Source organism: Ammospiza caudacuta, chromosome 9, assembly GCF_027887145.1.
Source record: "Ammospiza caudacuta isolate bAmmCau1 chromosome 9, bAmmCau1.pri, whole genome shotgun sequence".
NCBI classification, from domain to species: Eukaryota; Metazoa; Chordata; class Aves; order Passeriformes; family Passerellidae; genus Ammospiza; species Ammospiza caudacuta.
The window spans coordinates 30,434,749-30,454,323 of NC_080601.1; the positions used below are offsets into that span (position 1 = coordinate 30,434,749).

The 19,575-nt window shown below is 42.3% G+C and overlaps 1 protein-coding gene across 9 annotated transcripts in view; it reads left to right on the plus strand.

Annotated features, from left to right (window-relative positions):
- TCF7L2 (transcription factor 7 like 2) overlaps nt 1-18,439 on the plus strand; it is a 168,194-nt gene extending 149,755 nt beyond the window's left edge. For 2 of the 9 annotated variants that reach the window (XM_058810070.1, XM_058810072.1), the window contains exons 8-13: nt 3,963-4,088; nt 4,743-4,902; nt 5,612-5,719; nt 10,531-10,579; nt 11,126-11,176; nt 17,954-18,265. In XM_058810070.1, coding sequence (XP_058666053.1) covers nt 3,963-4,088; nt 4,743-4,902; nt 5,612-5,719; nt 10,531-10,579; nt 11,126-11,176; nt 17,954-18,033 — 574 coding nt within the window. In that variant the 3' untranslated portion in view covers nt 18,034-18,265. Of the gene's footprint in view, nt 1-3,947; nt 4,089-4,742; nt 4,903-5,611; nt 5,720-10,530; nt 10,580-11,125; nt 11,177-12,329; nt 12,403-12,997; nt 13,071-17,953 lie in introns of all 9 variants that reach the window. The other 7 variants (XM_058810068.1, XM_058810069.1, XM_058810063.1 and 4 more) reach the window with 6 other exon arrangements.
- The last annotated feature ends 1,136 nt before the right edge of the window (nt 18,440-19,575 follow it).

Here is a 19,575-nt window from a genome sequence, read left to right on the forward strand (position 1 = left end):
CAGTTAACAGAAACATGTCAACAGTGAAGTAAAGTGAGAGTGAGTAAGAGAGAAGCCCCTGAGACAGCCAGGAACAAAAAATTAGTTGTCCTTAACAAGTTAAGACTCATCATTATATTCTGGCTTGGAGCCATAAAAGGAGACAGTAGTGTATAATGAGCTGCTTAGAATTTTTAGGGTGTTTATTGCAATTCATGGAATACTTGTCTAGAGAAAAAAAATCTGGTGAATGTCTTAGGCGAAGGTGAGGGGTGTGCACATACACAGGGAGCCTTTCTTTTTTGTCTCTGACAGAAGCCCATGCGTGTGCACGTGCTCAGGCACACGTGCAGGGGGATGAATTGATTTAAGGTGTTTACCCTTTGTTTTCAGCCCAGAAACTTCTCCTCTGGTTTCCCCTAGATGGGAGCACCCTCTGTGCTCTCATACATGGTTTCATGTATGTTTTCCCACGTCAGCCTGGGCTCAGCAGGGGACAGCCCTTGTCCAGGTGTCTGGTGTGGTCAGGAGATTGCTGGTGATGCCCATGCTGGCCTCCAGACATGCTGGCCCTGTGCAGCTGCCCTGCAGGGCCCTGCTGCAAGCCCCTGCTGCAAACCTTGCCTTTGCTGTGCTGGCTGTGCAGTGAAGTCAGCACAGACCTCAAACCTCACCCCTCCATCCACAGTTTTCCAGTGCCTGCCTTCAGAAATAGTTCCCATCTTTGCCTGCATTATGGTGTAGATCTTTGGAGCCTGTAGTGCTTCCCAACCTTTAGTTCCCTAAGCTTAGAAATTGCTGGTTATTAGTTTAAGTGTGCTTATGAATAGTTTATAAAAGGTTAAGGGTGACTAATAGTGATTTTTCATAAATTGTTTAGACTATTAAGGTAGTATTTTTTACCAGTTACAACTCTTAGTTGTTACTTGTAGCCTTGCCACACTCACGTTGTATGCCTGTAGTACGCCTGTAAGATCTCTTAATCCTTCATTACCCCTCTGTAATATGCCTTTAAGGTAAAATGAGACAGGGCTAACTGAATGATGGGCAAACAGTGGACCCACTATGAAAAAACAACTGCTGTGAGAGGAAATCAGGAAATAATTTAGCAGAATTACACCAGACAAACACTGCACAGCAGTTAAGTGGTGGCAGTGGAAAATACCTTCTGTAATTGAAATTTCAGGGGAAATTCACTTTTGCTGAATGTAATTACTGAAGTTGGAGTGTAGCCAGGAAGTTAAAAATTAACACCCTTCCCCTGCTCATATTGCCATGTGAGTGGCCGTCTACATGGAAATGAGCAGGCACTCAGATCTTGGGCTGGACTCTCATCCCACCAGTGGAAGTCCATGGGATTGTGAGAGCAACTTTGTGTTCTGGAGCACGTTTTTATAGCCCTAAATATAGGAAGGGGTGTGTAAGTCCAATAGGCAGCCTTGTGGATTGGACAGATTCAGTAAGAAAAAGTGAATGGTCATTGGTAATGAACACAGCACTTCCTCGTGGAAACTGCAACCCTGAAAATAACCACTGAGCTGCAGCTGCCTGTTGATGAAGGTTGCTGTCTCTGGAGTTTAGAGCCCAGTGAGTAAAATATCCCAGCTGAGGTCAGTGGACGCTTTGCCATCCTTCAGGCTTTCACACAATGTGGGCATGCTGTGCTCTGCATTTAGATTTTTAGATTTTCTCCCTGCTGGTACATGCCCACCACACTTCATGCTGAGCCCTCGTGTCAGACCAGCAGAGCTCTTCCTGCCTGCTCTCTGAAGGAAGGCTTTTCATCTCCATCTTCATCCTTCATTGTCCCTTTGTCTCTGGCCTAGCCAGCCCAAGCAGCATAGTCCTCTCTGAAACACAAGGTCTTGCCTAGGACAGTCCCTTGATAGGATGTGCCTCAACCTTTTATCACTGTGCTTAGACTGTGTTCAGCAAGGTCAGGTTTTTTACCACCACTTTTATTTTTGATCATGTTTGTTAGTTATTTTTTAAAAAAAATCCAGCTCATACTGCCAGTTTTTATTTCATTGTACCGTGTCTGAAGGTCCCAGGTGTGTGTGAACAAATTTTAGATAAGTCCAATCAAAATACATACACATGGACGTAGAGAAAGAATAGAAAAAATTAATACAAAGGCCCAGTTTGTGTCTTGCTGAGGGTGAGCAGTTCTGCGGCAGAACTGGGACAAGGATGCCAGTCTCCTTTGCAGCCTCGACATTGTCTTTTGTTCTGACCTGCCATGAACCAAACCATATCCTCAAATGTGTGCTTCTCTCCCAGCTACTTTTGTCAGAGAGTGGGAAGGCACTTGGACAACCCACTTGGCGATTTGTGTCCGTGAGTCTTTAGCAGAAGTAGGAATGACCATTTTGCTGCCCATTCTCCTCTTCCCTTGCCATCCCACCTTCCTGTCTCCCTTCTCTCCGTGCCTTTGTTCATGAAGAACTGCAATTCTCTACAACTTGAACAATTTCACATTCTCCCTGTCAGTCCTTGCTCTTCCCACCACTGCCTTCAAAGACAAAATAGTTCTGTCTAATCACCCTGAGTACTACCGGCTGATAGACAAAAGATCCTCAGAGCTTGTAGTGGACAGTGCTCTTGTTCATGAAAGTACTTCTGTGTCATCTTGTGAATGTAGAGAATGTCTAGGCAGTCATGGGGGATGGTATTGTTAAGCTTGGCATTGGGATTTATAAGAGGGGAGAGAAAAAGATAACCCCACTATATTTCTGATGCTTATATACGACAATATCCATGGTATATGACCCCATTTAAAATCCTGTTGGATAGAAAAAATCATTCTATATTGATGATAGAAGAAATAATTACTTATCTCATTGAGTGTTCCATAATCTTGGGTTGTTTTACTTGGATCAGATTGTTCAAAATCTGGGATGAGAGTGGGGATTTGCAGTGAGAAAAGCCCTTGCCAGATCACTTTAATTTTGGCGTTTTGAGGAAAGTTACTTCTGAAACATAATTTTAGGCTAGAACCCATTCCTTGGAAACCTGTTGACTTCAGTGGGGGAAGGCAGTCAGTCATGCTGTGCTTTCTTTATTTACTGCAAAGCCTTTCTGCGACTGTTGAGAAACAATGATATAAGTCAATCCTGCTTTGGAGAATTTTGTTCATTTTTGTTCATTGGGAATTTTGTTAATTTCTCTTATATTTCATAAAATGTAAAAAGTCTGACTGTGCCATGTTTGTGCTGTGATCCCGACCAAGCAATTAGATTCATGCAGAAGGATTGCATATCCCTCTGAATCCACTTGCAGGACCGGGATCTGTCCATGTATATGACCATAAACCATAAAGCTGGCAACATTTTTTTCTCTTTAGAAAGGCTAGATTGTTAAAGCCTTTCTAGGTTACTTAAATGGTTCAAAAATTCCACAATCTTCCACCTTCTGTTAAAGCAGTGTGGCTCAGAGATTTATTAGACACAAATAAATATTTTTCTTTCGCTCCATCAACAAAATGTAGCTAATGAGGCATCTATAAATATTATCAAAAATGCATCTAGAATGTGTTGGCATTAATATTTTATTTTGCTGTCAATATAGAATAAAAGATGTCATCCTAAATTCACAACATGATTCAAAACTATAAAAATTGATTCCTTGGCTGCCACACATAATTTCTCAGCAAAGAAATGGACTGGTGGATTTTTTTTCAGGTAGCTGAAATTCCACCTTCATGCAAGTTCATCCAGTTGAATTCGCCTTTTGTTAATGTTAAAAATCATGATGTCTCGTGTCAGTAATGATAATGAAGGGGAAGATTGGCTTTAATGACATTAGAAGAGTCATTATGTTTAATTTATTGCTAATTAATGCTGCCAGCTTTCATATGCTTTGTCTAGCTGTCATGTGCTTGTTATATGCCAGTTGTTTTTTTTTTATTTTATTAATGTGTGTACACATCCCTCCCCATTCATTCATTTTTATTCTGACAATTTACACAGCTTTCTCTCCTCTAGGTTTCCTCCACACATGGTCCCGCCACACCATAGTTTACACACAACTGGAATTCCTCATCCGGCCATAGTCACACCAACAGTCAAACAGGAATCTTCCCAGAGCGACGTCGGCTCACTCCACAGCTCGTAAGTTGTTGCTTCCCCTGTCTTCTCTTTGGGATACTCAAAGCATCCCCTGTGCATGTGTGGCTTGTAAAAAGGCTTGGGTTTGTGATGTTTTTTGCTGTGAAATGTCATAGGCAATTAGTTACTAATTTCACCTGTTTCAACGAAGAAGTGGAATTTTCTTGATTGAGATTCAAGTTTCTTGACTAGTTTCTCTATTACTCAGTGTCTAGTTTGAAGCCTTGAGATAACAGATGCACCACAGGAGACAAAAAAACTAAGCATAAATGGCTTCTTCAAAGCTTCAGAGAGCTGGTATCAAGTTTAGGTTTGCACTGACGAGAGCCCATTGATAAAGAGGTGTAATTATTGCCTCTACTGTCATGCTCAAGCTCTCCCTGTAAGCCCATTTTTCTGGGGCCCATGTCCTTCCAAGATTCTTGTAGGGGCTCAGAGGGTACTTGGTGGTGTTGCATAAACGTGAGGTGAGTTTTCTTGTAGTGCTTTTAAGACTGTTGCCATACAGCAGCCAGGGTGAAGGGTCTAGAGAACCTTCTGGTCCTCTTCCTAGAGATTGCCGAGGATTGTTGCTAGAGAGAATGAGGGGATTAATTTAATAAACTCACAAGGGGTTCTCACTGTGAAGTCTCTGTCTGTTCTATCTTTACTCTTCAGAAAACATCAGGACTCCAAAAAAGAAGAAGAGAAAAAGAAGCCACACATAAAGAAACCTCTTAATGCATTTATGTTGTATATGAAGGAAATGAGAGCAAAAGTTGTAGCAGAATGCACATTGAAAGAGAGCGCAGCCATCAACCAAATCCTCGGTCGAAGGGTAGGTAACAAGGGACAGGCACAAGCAGGGCCTGAAACTGGGGAGGATTCACACCTTCTGAATCCCTGTGTTTTTCTGCCATTGTGAAAATGGATAGGGGAATTGCTAAATCAAAGGCCTTTGTTTTTTAGTTTTTGCAGGCACTTCTTGCCAGTGGGGTCATTCATGGGGAAGAGGAGAAGTTAATTAACAGCAGTGTTATTTCAGTATCATTTCCATGACCGGCTGATGAAAAAATCTTAAGATTTTTATTTTGGCCTAAGATAGGCAGAAAAGTAAATGGGAAATGAAAAACCTTTGAGTACAGCACCAGTATCAGCACCTGTGAGAGCTAAAAGAGGAGAGGAAGTGCCGGTGGGGGAGACACCTCCAAAGCTGGAACTGAGTTCTGGCTCAGGACAAGTGGTTCAGCTTCTGGACCATCTTCCCTGCTGTCTTGTTTTTGTTTAGATTTCTTAATTCTCCTCTCTCAACAGGAGACAAAGGGGTTGAGTGCATGTAAATGATTAGTTGTGGTTCAGTTCATTTAACTGCAGTTATAATCTAGAGCTGTAAATAAAATATGAATGTCAGCATGCCTCTTTTTTGTGAAAATCAATTTTAACTGTATCTATATGTATAAATAACACACTTTGCTGTTAATATGCTTTAAAAAACCCCCAACCACTAGTGCTTTTTATTTTGTCTTTTTGTCTTTTCTCCACCCCAGTGGCACGCGTTATCCAGAGAAGAGCAAGCGAAATACTATGAACTAGCAAGGAAGGAGCGACAGCTTCACATGCAGCTGTACCCGGGCTGGTCTGCACGGGATAACTATGTAGGTTCCTATGTGGGTGGAAACTTTGAGTAGTAGAGCTTGTAGAAATGTCTGTGTGACCTGCTGAGCTATGACCATGCATTGCACACAAGCACTGCATGGAAAGTCTCAGGACCCCAATGTGGTAACGACAACAGGCACTTCCCTTGGTGATACTGAAACTGCTGGGGGGTAATTCCCACTTGGAAGAGGCTTCCTGGCTGGGACTAGTGTGGGGTTAGAATTTGAGGATAACAGTAGAGCTCTGTGAAAAAAGTCTTCCCTTCACTTTTACCAGCATCTGGAAATGCTGTTTGGTTTGCTGGTCATTTTGAATTTCATTTTTTAAAACGAAATTTAAAATGCCCCTTGTTTGCTCCTCTCCTTTCCACCAAAAGAGATAAATAATTAGTGTATTGTGCTTATGTGTGTGAGAGTGTAGTGGGAAGTGGAAGAATGACTTATCCTAGCTTCAGAGAAGGACTGGCAAAACCAAAAGCATTATATTTCTGAAAGTCTTACTCTCAAGTGGTTAAATGAATTATTCCACACTCCATAGTTGTGTATTTTGTTTATGTTTTATTTTTCATACCCATATTACCTTTCTTTTCCCCCCCCCACCCTCCTAATTTTTTAAAAAATATATTGGAATTCATGATCAATTCATGGATTGTTTTAAAATTGATTCTTCCCCCTACTTTTCAGAAAGCCTGTTTTTGAGTTAAAAGTGCTAGCTACTATTTTTTGTCTGTTAAAAAGCATAAGGGCAGCTTTATAACCCTTATACTAAATAGCTCCTTCCATGAAGGGTAAGTGGTGCAGATGGTAATAAGTGTTTGCAAGCCTAAGCCCATAAATTCTTGACAGATTTGTGGATTGGTGAGAGCTCTAAACCCTTTTTAATAGGATTATAGCAGCATCTTTATTTTTTTTTAAAGTTAAATAAAAATCACCTAAAACTCTCAAGGTCTGTAATTCTGTAATAAACCCTGTTCTCTGCCTTCTAGTCACACTTCCCTGCAGGTTTGGGGACCAACAGCTCTAAGATTGATGCCAGTTTTGAATAGAGTTACACCTTACAGTTTTGCTGAAGTCTGTCTTTTCCATCCTCATCAAAATCACTGCCTGTTTTACCAGAAATATTCTGTTTTGCTGTATATGACAATACTTGCCTCTGTGAATCTGCATTTTTAAATGTATGGGTGGGAGGAAGCCTGTTCAGAGTCTGCAGTGAAGCCAGGACAAGCAGCAGCAGCTCTTTACACTCTTCTGCCATTTCAGTGGTGGAGAATACACATGCTCACTTATTTAGCAATATGTACTTAGGGACAATTTTTCAAATCCTTCTGTCTTCTTGATAATTTTGTCTTTTCACCGGGCTCAGCTCTCCCTCCTTGGTCATTACAGGTATACCTGTGCGTGCTCAATTGTCCTTCTAGTTCAGAATATTCTTGATCCCGTGCCCCTCAGAGGAGACCTTTTTAAGTCTGATGAGGCACAGCTCCTGCTTAGCACATTTTCCTTCCCTTTTCAGCACAGTCTGGCCTGAGGCTGTCAGACCATAGGCTCGAGGTAGTTGCTCAGCACTGTGCAGTATCATCGTCTTGGGTGTTCAAAAGGGAGTCTGGGCTCGACTGAGGTTTCGGGAATGCTCATTCTGCACAGTGCCTGTGCCACCGACAGATGGGCATGTACAAAGCCTCAGTGTTTAGGACCTTTTACTTTTGTCCTCACTGTGTGAACACTGAGAAACCCTTTCTTCTCAAGCTAAAAAGGACAGGATGAGAAAGCCGGTGCTTTCCCAGCGGCTTGATGCTGTACCCCCAGGTGACCTTCAGGGGGAACCTTCCTGCCTGAGGAGAGCGTGGTACCTTTGCATCATCCGCAGGATTTATTTATGTCTCCTCTCCTGGTCCATTCACAGCTCTCCTGAGTGCCCCTCCTCCCTCAGCCGTTTTTAGGGTCTTGAGCCTTTCACACATCTAGCAGGGGAGCGACTTTGGGCTGCTTGAAGTGGTTAAATTGTTAAGCACCTCACATCAGGCTCAGGGATAAGGCCAGCTATAGCCCAAGTCTTCAGAGACAGGAGCAGTGCATTCAGGAAATGCAGCTTTCAGCCTCATGCCTTGTTGGTGTCACAAGGCACGTTGGCTCTTCCTGAGATCTGATGTGAGATGTTTAGCAGTGCTGAGTGCTGGACTCAGAAGTATGTAAGGGTCCAGTCACCTCACCCACTACTTGTCTAGAAAATTAGTACCCAAGAACTCTGCAGACCTATCAAAACCCATCTTAGCTTGGCACTGGAGAGGGAGCTATCAAAATTGTTAGCAGGTATTTAATCCATATTTACTCGCAGCATAAAAATTTGTATAGTATGACAACAGAAAATGTTACAATCTGCTGAAGTCTTGGGAGAATAATCTTAGACAAAGAAAAAATGGTGCCTTCTGCAGAGCACTTGAAAAACTGCCGCCACAGTTATTTCCTTAAATCCATATTAATTTAGCTACATAGTCTAATGTCCTCTTGTAGCCCAGAAATTAAACAAGCAAACCAGATTATTCTTCTCCCTGATGCTTTGAAAAGGGTGTAAAGAAGTTGATGTGACATGTGTCCATTCTTTGTTAGGAAGGAAGAGTTTTAAAAGTTTGTGTTGAAAAAGAACGAGAAATTCCTGGTCCCTGGCTGACATTCCTGTAGATCAGCTGTTTTTAACAGATTGCTCCCTAATGGCATTACAGTACTTTAATACCTGGCTTGAAGAGCTTGTGAAAGGCAGGTGACTCCTGACCTTTGTTCTGGCTGGCCCTCGAGTGAAGAAGTTATAAGGTCTCAAATTGAAATAGCCCTTGAATTCCCAAATGTACTGCAAAAATTAAGCAAATTTGCCACAGATGCAGTCCGTTAATTATGCCAGTGGCCTCCTTGAGCTTAAATAAAAGTCAGGCTTATGATCTTGAGGCAGTTGTCTAGTTTTGGTTACACTGTTGAAAACTGGAAAAAATTCAGTGATTTTTTGCAGAGTTACTGTCAATCTAGATCAATATAGATGGAGAAGAGTCTGAGCCTCTTGCATCTTTATGTGATACATGGATTTCAAGATACCATGCTTTTCCCTATTCTGTTCTCAGGGAGCTTTGGGAGCAATGCTGGTCTGCCTTATCTGCCTATCACGTTAGACTTATGGCTGCTCTAGCAACTGACAACTTCCATATCCCAAAAAATTACCTCAGAAGTGTCAGAGATTATTTGTCATCAGCAATGAGGCTGCAGGATTATGTGCCTGCTGTTTAAAGTTCCTTTGAGGTGGACAGTTCACACTGCTATTTCTATCTCCAGAAAAATCTCATAAACCTGGACAACAGGATGGCAGTTTACAACCCTGAGCAAGCACGGGGAATGAGTGCAGAAACCCTGTTCCTCAAGGCCAGCTTTGTGGAGGAAAAACAGGACAATGACAGATCAATGTCCTACATTCACGTTGGAGGAATTTTTTACTAATACATTCCAGGAAATCTATCATAGGGAGCATCCCAAGTGTGCATGTGCCACGCTGAAGTCCATCTTAACCGTGTATCTGGAATCCATCTACTGAGATAGATGCCCACTGTGGGGGAGAACCTCTTGGGTTTCCCAGATACATCCAACCCTTCAAAAGTTCTGTGAGATTCGTCCTTCCAAGATATGTTTGTTGCCCCTTGACCACAAGGGACTGCTGCTCTGAGGTCTTCTCACCAACTGCACTTGCTACCATGTCTTCAAAGCCAGGAATTTTTGTGCTGTTCACAGCTGACATTGCTGGCCTAAAGCTGTTGCTTTTAGCATTTGGAGAGCTGTGAAAATGAAATTACTCTGTTGCCTACACTGGCCTTGTTGTACTAGTCTCCAAACCCTGTACCTCACTGTTAGAGGAGTTTTCTTGGAAAAATAGCTTTTCTCTTTTGAGCTGTGCTTATTACTTCATATTTTTTCTATTGGAAAGCAATTACTGTTTTTCCACAGAAGCTGGGCTCCCAGTTGTCCTCTCCCACACTTTTGGAGAGAAACAGAACAGGCTTTTCCCCCTCCAGTCAAAAACTGCAACAAATTTCATCATCTTGTGGTGCAGCATTTGGGAAAGGGATAGAGTTTAGCAAAATATTACTGGTTGTTTCCTTGTGATAGAAGAAAATGTGGGAAGGGTCTTGGCTATGTCTGGATTTTTTTTTTCTTGTCCTGGCATTGCTTTCTAGGTTGTCAGTGCAACTTTAAAACTGCAGGTTAGGATACAGTCATTACTGTGGACTTCCTTGTCTGCTTGAATGCTTGGGGTTTAGTGCTGCGGAACTCCAGGAGCTCAGTCTGACCTCACTCTCCCCTCTCTATTCTCCCTCTCCTTCCCCTCCCTGTCCCACCAGTACATGACCACAAATGATTTCTGAAACTTCTGCATGCAGGAGCGTACACATGTGAGATGTTTTTGGCTTTGTGATGATCTTAGCTCAAAAGCAGCATCTTGCAAATCATTCTGCCCTCATCTCAGCTGCCGATGGCCTTGGCGGCTGTTTGCACTGGGTGGGCAGCAGTGAGGCTGTCTGAAAAGTCACTGGGTAGGCAGCAGTGAAGCTGTCTGAAAAGTCACTGGGTGGGCAGGCAGAGTCAATCCTGGGGTGCAGTATCTCCTTGGGACCCCCCAAAGTTCCCTGCACAGGGGGTGAGCTAGTGTCACACTTCAGTGCTCCCCCTTGGGAGCTTCCTGCTCCAGCTGCAGCCTCATTACTCCGTGCCCTCTTGTAAGGACACTTCTTTGGGGCTTAATTCTAATCCTTCTCCTTTGTGTATGTTTTCTGCAGGGAAAGAAGAAGAAGAGGAAAAGGGATAAGCAGCCAGGAGAGACCAATGGTAAGTAAAGATAAGTCTAAACCTCTTGCTTAGTAAAAGTGTGGCAGTCCTGGTGTGACCCTTGTAGGTACGGGGGAGGTGGGCACAGGTCTCCTGGCCTCAGGGGAGCCAGTCCCTATGCTAGACAGCTTTTTTTTTTAAATGCACTCCAATAATTCCCGCGTTACCGCCCTTCTAAACCTAGTAACCCAGCCATTGCATGTCAGAGCCTCCTCCTCCTCGCGCAGCACGGCCGGGTTTGTCCGCGTGGCTGCCGAGGCCGTAGCGCAGAGCCGTAGCTGGAATGCCTGGGCCGTGGTTTATCAGCCGTGCGCTTCCCGCGCGCGCGTGTGTGCGTGTCCGTGTGCGTGCGCTGTTAATTTGGGCTGTCCCTGGATGTCCTGATGCATGCCTTACAGTGGTAAATCGCACCCATCTTAAATTAAGGAGGTTTGCCATTCTATATAGGAAATTAGAAATACTGCATAGGCAATCTCATAGTCGATCTTGAAGAAGCCCTAACTTAGTTTTTTTGAAGCCTTTGTATAATTTGTTCTTTTTTTTCAGAACACAGCGAATGTTTCCTAAATCCTTGCCTTTCACTTCCTCCGATTACAGGTGCTAACGTCATTTTGAGTCATTTAAAATAGTTTATAAACTGCTTTTTAATTTTTTTTCCTGCCATTATAGATTTTAACATTAAACACTTATGACATTAAGAAAAAAATACCATCCACACGTTTTGATAGTATTTATTATCTATATATCTTTATATCTATTATGTTTGATAGTATTTTTTAATTTTGTTTTTTGTTTTTGTAACAATTGCTATTAAAACAGTAATACAGTAAAAATAACGCAAGAGTTGTACTAACTGTGCAAATTGAATATGCAGTATTTCTTTAAAGAGACTGATAAAGAATGGAAGCAAGTCAGTAATGAACCTCCTTAATCTAATGGCATTTTTCATGGCTCCCACTAAGTCTTCTCACATTAGCATGCATACGCATTTTTTATTATTATTTTAGTTTTGTATCTTTTTTTTTCCTTTCTGCTCAAGCCTGTTCATTGCAATTCACTAGCTGTACTAACTCAGCACCTTGCCATGCTTTACATTTTATTTTCTGGCTGATACTAACATACTCATTCCGCAGTCTGCTTATTCTTATCCATTCTTTTAAATACAAATTAATGAAAACAAGTAAATTGAATGTTATTCCAAAAGCTGCATTATCCCAGGAGATATAATTTCTTTTTTTTCCTTTCTTTTTTTTTTTTCTCTTATTTTGTATCTGAGTTGAAGAAAAAAGCATGTTCAGGATCTAACTTCCATACTCAGCTTCTTTTCTTCCTTTTCCCCCCCTCTTAAAAAAAAAAAAAAACAAACAAAAAAGAAACCCCAGCCCAAATCAATCTTGCCTGAAACATCCTGCTAGACCAACCACAAAGACTTTCCTCTACCTGCTCTCTTAAAAGGGAAAGAAACAGTCCTTTATAAAGGGATACTGCAGCTTTAATTGCAACAGCTAATCTCAAGAGTTGAATAAAAATGTAATTATCACTTTTTTTAACTTTTAAATCAAAAGTCAATATTTGCAATTAATAACAAGGACATTGATTTTTATTCCCTTTTTTATTTTTATTTTTTCCTTATTTTTACCTTTCTCTTTTTTCTCCCCTTTTCTCTCTTCCTCTCTCTCTCACTCCCCCCTCTCCCCTTTTCTTTTTTTCCTCTCTCCCTTTTCTGCTCGCTTTTCTTGAACTCATTCAGACCTGAGCGCTCCTAAGAAATGCCGAGCGCGCTTTGGCCTTGATCAACAGAATAACTGGTGCGGCCCCTGCAGGTGTGTATAGTTTTCCCAGACTCGCTATGGCTGATTTGCAGCTGGTTTATTTGGTACTTTCCCCTTTTTTTTCCTGCCTTGTTGCTTTGTAGCTCTGTATTGTGATCTAGAAGACACAAGGGAGTGGGACACTGCCATCAGTAATCATCTCTCCGAAAGGGTTTTGCTTTTTTTTTTTTTCCTTTGTTGGTTGGTTGGTTTTTTTTTTTTTTTGCCTTCCTCTTTGCTGCTGCTAGCCAAAAACCCACTGTAAAACAGCATCAACCTTAAGCCCATCTGATCCGTGGCCCAACCACGCTCCTGCCTTCCAAGCCTCCACCCAAGGACAGTGGCTCCCAAAGCCCTTGATAACGCGGCACCGAGTGCGGTACCCACACCACACAGGCTCGTGGCTGTGTCGGAGATTTTTTTTTTTGGTTTTCCTTTGGCTCATTGTGAAAGTCCTGTTTTCCTTCCTGCCCTTGGTACGAGGGGAGATTACCAAATAAAGCGGAGGTGATTGCAAGCTGAACGTAGCTGTAGCTGAGATGACGCAGACCAAATGAGCTCTATCCACCATTGTGTTGTATTTTTTGTGTTTACCTTATGCTAACAGATGCAAATACTCCAAAGAAGTGTCGGGCATTGTTCGGGCTTGACCGACAGAGTTTATGGTGCAAACCATGCAGGTATAAAACTACCCATTAGGCCTTTGGGGAAATAAAAGCAATCTGTCCTCTTAGTGCATTTGTGTGATTTTATTTTTTTAATCTTTTTTCCCCACTCCCCACCTTTCTCTCTCCCACAGCATCAATTGCTAATAATCTTTGATCTTTGGAATTTCTTGCTAATTTAATGCCATTTTCTCTCTTTCTTTACCAATAACCTCTCCCTGGTGGTAGAACTGGGAACAAGAAAACTCAAAGTCCTTAAACCTGGCTTTTTTTTTTGGCGATTTTTTGCCATTTTTTCCAGATTGTCAGCGAAATTAATGTTTAGGTGGACATTTATATTTTATCTTTCATTTGGGTCTATGTCCCCTACCTGCAGAAGCTTTTTAAAAAAGGTTCTGGGATCTGCAGTACTAGTGGTTTTTTTGTTATTCGAGATGTAAAAGCCAGTGTTTACAGCTTATATTGTATCTTTTGGTATTATCTGAAAAATTAAAACAGCTACCTGTTGGCTACTATGCCTCTGTAAGGTTTATGTAGATATAATTTTTTAAATTATCCGAAATCTTTTTTCCTAATCCCAAAAATATATTTTTTCTTAAATTTTATCCCAACAAGTGAGCTGTAAACGTCTGAGCTCTAGACAAAACTAATTACAACTTTAGTAGCACAGTTTTCAGCATTAAAAGGAGTTGAAAGACATCAGAGAGCCCAAATTCCGGCAGCCCATGTTCTACTGGAGTTTAATTCCATGTGTAACTCAGTACGTACTTCTTTCTTGGTGGAGGGATACCGAGTAGTTCTTTTCTCATTCCTTTTTCCTTATATGATCGCATTTGGTTAAATTTGTTGTTTCTTTATTCTGATACAAGCAGTCTTTGAATTTGGAATATTATGATGGTAGGTATTTCAACCCAAACCACACTCTGTGTGTAGTGATTCCTCTCCCACATTTTCCCCTCTTACTCATGCCAGTCCCATGTGCTCCATCTCATTTAGAACGTAGCTCAGATGTCCATCGTATTTTGTGTATGCACGCAGTCTTGTCTGTGCTTAGTGTCCAGGACTGAGGGTGGTGGTTTGTGTCAGTGTACCAGAGGAGGCACCAGAAATGCCTCCTGCAGGTTGTGTGTTGTCCCATTTGAGGCATGGTATTATGGGGTGCTGGGTGTTAGATATCAGTACCAGGACATGTGTTAAACAAGCTGGGAAAGCAGCAGTTCTGTAGTGCTTGGAGGGAGAAGGGTTTAGTCCAGAAGAGCTGTGTAGCTACTTCACTGTGTCAGGAGTTTCATGCTAGCCAAGGACTGCAGTGCTGTGTTTAGTTAGGCTCTGTTCTGTGGTTACTTTGCTGCACACTATCAGCAGATATTTGTGTAGTCTAGAGATAGAGTATGTGAAGCATGTCAGGCTCTGCATGCCAAGTACCAGAACTGGGGGCACATCGTGTTTGTGTTGCTTTATCTTTTCCTGGCTACTTAAGTAAGCAACATACTTTTAAAACTACATTTTATCAGCAAGGAAACTTTTTATTTGGTCTGTACAGTGCTTAGGTTACATGTGAAGCATAAACCCTCTCTTAACTTATACCAGATTTTGGTCAGAAGTCTTTTCAGTGCATCAGGGACAACTTCAGTGGTATAGCTGATAGTTCTGGATTACTGATTCAGAGTCAGCTGCTTTTTTTTATTTTGGTTTGGTTTCTTGTTTTGTTTTGTTTTTTCATGCATGGAGGCATTTTACCACTAGGTATTGGAGCATTTCTCTCCTAGTTCTGGTCCTAACCATTATAACATTGCATTTGCTAGCATGGTAGCATTCTGTAGTACACCTTAGGTAGGTGCTAAAGATGTGCAGTTTGCTACTGTGGTGAAAACTGAGACATCTTTGCCCGCAGCAACTGAATAAACCCTTGCACTCTTCTGTGGCTTTCACTCATAGCAATTGCAGCATTACAGGTTTCCTGGTGTTATTCCAGGGCTAGTTTCAAAAGCAGCAAAAGTGGTTTCAGGTCTGTTGTGTTTGCTCTACTGAGGTAGCAAGTTAACACTTTCAGAGCAATGCACCAGTGAATAATCCGCATTAGTGCTTCTGAGGGGGCAATATGTAGTATTTTTGTTCCAACCTTTTGAAGAGCAAAATTAAGGCACAAGTAGTTCCTTAGATTTTTGCTTATTCCCCCTCACCAGAGCTGCCTGGTGGTCTTCATGTCTGCTAAAATCAGGCTTGCATGGTTTGGGGGTTTGCCCTCTGGACCTTTTGTCCCACTTAACCCTGACAGGTACATGAGCACAGGTAACCATGGTGTGATTGGCACAGATTGCAGAAATATCTCCCCCCTTGAGCCATCATGATTTAAGTAAATATTATTTTCAGACTACTGAGTGGCCACACTATTAAAGAGTTTGGCAAAAGAAGTAATATGCTCCCTTAATCCTAGTCAAAAGAAAATTACTTCAGGTAGCAGAGCAATGTTTTTTTTTTTTAAAGGTTGTTAGCTCTGCAGTGTCAGAAAGTCAGGTAAACCCGGTTTAAAGCTGCTTTGCCATGGGAGCTCTTTCTTTCAGGCCACAGAACATAAATAATATTAAAAAGAAATCTGAAAGGCTGGCATACTAGATTCAAACTGCCTCCAGTTCAATAAGTTACTGCCCTGTAGGTTCAGAGCAGTCCAGTTAAAGGACTTTTGGACCCCCATCAATGAGGCAGGCGGAGCTTGGGTCTCTGCTTGCAAGTAATTTTAATTTGGGGATGGAAAGGGAGTCCTGCAGTCTCCAGATTGTAAGAGCTCATCTTTCCTTACACAAGGAGGATTGGTGAGCTTCGTGGAGCTTAACTGTCCTGCTTTGCCACTGGAGCTGTACAGAAGGTCCAGACAGGAACTGTGCCCCTGGTAGTGCTGCATAGCTAAAGTAGGAAGCAGTGAGAGAGGAGAGGGGAGAGCAGAGCAGAACTGTCCTTAGCCAAGAGCCAGATATCTCCAGTATTGTTTGTTGATGGTAGAAGAATTAACAAGGTCTGTTTTGAGCCCACCAAATTAATTTTTTTCCTGTCTTTTAACGTTGCTCTAATAAAGCATGGTTTACAGCCTTCACTTGCTGTCTTCTATCTTTCTTTCTTTCTTTTTAACATTTAAGATGCATGGTCGTCTTTAGTTTTTAGCATGTATTGATCTGCAGGCTAACATGGTTAAAACTCTAATAGCCCTAACCCCTTACCTTGCCATGTGGCACATGGAGCAGAATCTGAGGGATGTCACAGCACTGGGCCCTCACTGAAGCTGGTGAAAGATGGGGTACTGGGTTTGTTGTTCCCTTCCTGGCTATGGGAGATGATAGTTTTAACTCCAGGATCAAGGTAGTGTGGTCTCCTTTGCAAATGAGAAGCATTTCATTGCCTCGAGGGTGGAGCTTGGTTTAATGCCATACCTAGTGGAGAACACTGGTGACCAGCAGCGGAACTGGGGCACCTCCTGGAGGGGGGAATGTCCCCTGGTGACACTCAGCTGCTGTGCCACGCTCAGGCACTCCCTCTGATGGAGTTGCAGAGCTGGGGTGATCAACTGGAGAGGGAGAGCAACCTCCTCCTTCACGTTGGTGGCTTTGTGCAGCTTAGCTGAGCATCCAAAGTTCTCATGGCAGAGCTGCTCTAGACAGACTTTGTCCTATGCCTTGGGCTGTGACAGCACTTCAGCACCTCCCTTGGGAAGTGTGATTGTGGATCAGGGGGCTGAAGAGCCAGCATGCTTAGGGTCAAGGTGGCCACTGGGCATCATTCTGCCAGATGCTGTGGTTGTTTGCCTCATTACTTCTGTCCTACTGCTAGAATTGTCCTGCACATACTTGGCAAGAGAGATGGTGTGAAACTGTCATCTGTTTTCATTGCTCCTTTACATTATCCAGTGGACAGAGGGAGGAGAAAAGATCTCTGTCGGGTCACTTATTTATTTGAAGATGAGCGGCTCTTGCGAGACTCTCACATGCCCTGGTGTGAAATTAAGATCCATGTTGCTCCTCACCTTTGTACCTGTCGTCGTGCTCTTCACCTACTGAAATTGGATCCCACCCTGGAGTTACATGGATGGCCTCTCAGAGGAAAATCCCCAAAATGCAGACAAGCAGCTTCCCAAATCTACCACTCTCCCCTAAAACAAAAAGTAAAACTGAGTCGATTTAAAGCCACAACCTGCAGGCCATACAACCAGTTATTCTTGTTATTTTGGATCATACTCTGTTTTTCCTGTTCTTTTCCTGTTTTTTTCTTCTGTTTGCTTTGTTTGTTCGTTTTGTTTTTATTTCCCCTCTCTCTCGTTCTTTCTGTTATATATCCCTTCTGTCTGACTGACATTTCTAGATTTGGTGTGGTTCTTAACAGAGGAGAAAGCAATGAGCAGTAGTTTGCAGCTGATCTTGCCTCCCAAGGGCAGGGCACTGTATGACACCACAGGCGATGCAGGTGTAGCTGTAGCCCCATTGAGTTGGACAGTGTTATGGGACATCTTGAGATACCATCAGCTATCCAGGGTTTTTATTTTAGGAGTATTAAACTACTTTTTAATATTTTTTTCCCATGTAGGAAAGTTTGTAGATTAGAACAGTGGGCTCCAAAACCCATTTATCTGGTTTTCTGATTATGAAAATAAGGAAAGGAGGCGGCCTGAAGAGGAGAGGGACGAAGAGACAATTAATTGGTGAATCCTTTCCAAATCTGTTAGCCGAGGGGAGATTCCCAAGCGGGTTTGGTGCTGAGGACACCCTGCCAGACCCCCAGGATGGCACGTGGGGCCAGGATGCCACCCATGCAGAGCCCAGAGTAGCTGGCTGACGGCTCTTTGCTGTAGATGACTGTCTCCATCAGCGTCTCTGCCCTTTATTCATGGAAAACTCTCTCCCTGTTTCTAGGAGAAAAAAAAAGTGCGTTCGCTACATACAAGGTGAAGGCAGCTGCGTCAGCCCACCCTCTTCAGATGGAAGCTTACTAGACTCTCCTCCGTCCTCCCCCGCCATGCTCGCCTCCCCCTCCAGAGACTCGAAACCACAGACTGAACAAACGCAACCCCTCTCGCTGTCATTGAAGCCCGACCCGCTGGCACACCTGGTGATGATGCCGCCGCCATCCTCGCTCGTGCTCGCTGAGAGTGCCGCGAGCAAGCCCGGCGCCCTGCCCGCCGCCAGCTGCCCCAATGGGGCCCTGGACCACCCGCCGGCCGCCCTCCCGCCGGCCGCCGCCGCATCCCTCGCACAGCCCTCGACGTCCTCCTTGCATTCCCACAGCTCGCTGCCGGGGACACAGCCCCAGCCGCTCTCCCTTGTAACGAAGTCCTTAGAATAGCTTTAGCCTCGTTAGCCCTTTCGGTTTCCTTTCGGGGGGGTTGAATTCTGTTGGTATTTGGGGTTTTGGTTCGTTTTTTTTTTTCCTTTTCTTTTTTTTTTTTTTTTCTTCTTGTTGTCGTCCACTGTTTGTTGTTGTTTCTCCGTTTCGTTTTTAATTTGTGCCATGTGGCTACATTAGTTGATGTTTTATCGAGTTCATTGGTCAATATTTGACCCATTCTTATTTCAATTTCTCCTTTTTAAATATGTAGATGAGAAAAGCCTCATGATTCTGCCAAAATTTTTATCAACAGCTGTTTAAAGTCTTTGTAGCGTTTAAAAAATATATATATATACATAATTGTTATGTAGTTCCAATAGCTTAGTTTTAAAGACTGATTTTAAAAATTAAAAAAAAAAAAAAGAAGCAATTTTGAAGCAGCCCTTGCCAGAGGCATTGGTTCTTTATTATTTGTATTAAATACGAGCTTGCGAACCAATCATTTTACATCTGGTTTTTAAACCTTTAAGGGCACAACGAATGCGGTGCCGCTACTACTTCTTTTTTTTTTCTTCCTTGTGTGAAACAACCTTTATTGTGATGTTACTTGTTATTGTTTAAATGTACAGAAACAAAGGGTTAAAAAATGTGTTAATATACCTTGTTCCATGGTGTTGTTCTTTTTGGGGGAGGGGACGCTACTCAACAATTAAAAATATCACAACGCTATTGGACCAGTAGTATTTATTGCTTTAGAAATTGCTTGTTGTATCTGTATGTTGTCCCTTTTTAAATGTTTTTTTCTTCTTTTATTTTTTCCTTGAAACATTGTATAAAGGGTTTTTTTTTCCTTTAGTGTAAGCATCTTATATATAACAACTCATTTGTACAAGGTTTTTAAGTTTATATATAAATGTGTATATATATATTTTTTCCGGGATTTTGTTTTTGATTTGTTTTTGTGATTTTTTTTTTTTTTTTTTTTTTTTGCTATATGAAATACGGTTGCCACCAAATGGACATTCGCAGATGCATTTTTTCAAGGATCAATAGTGTAAAGAATGAAATTGCTTTAAAAGCCATTACACTCGAAAAGACTTGAAAATTTAGCAAGGGAATTTTTAGCAATGCTGTTTGAAAAATAGCAAGGTCCAAGTGTCTCCCGTTCAGAACTGCAGCTGAATCCCCTGCGACATTAGGACTGTAGGCT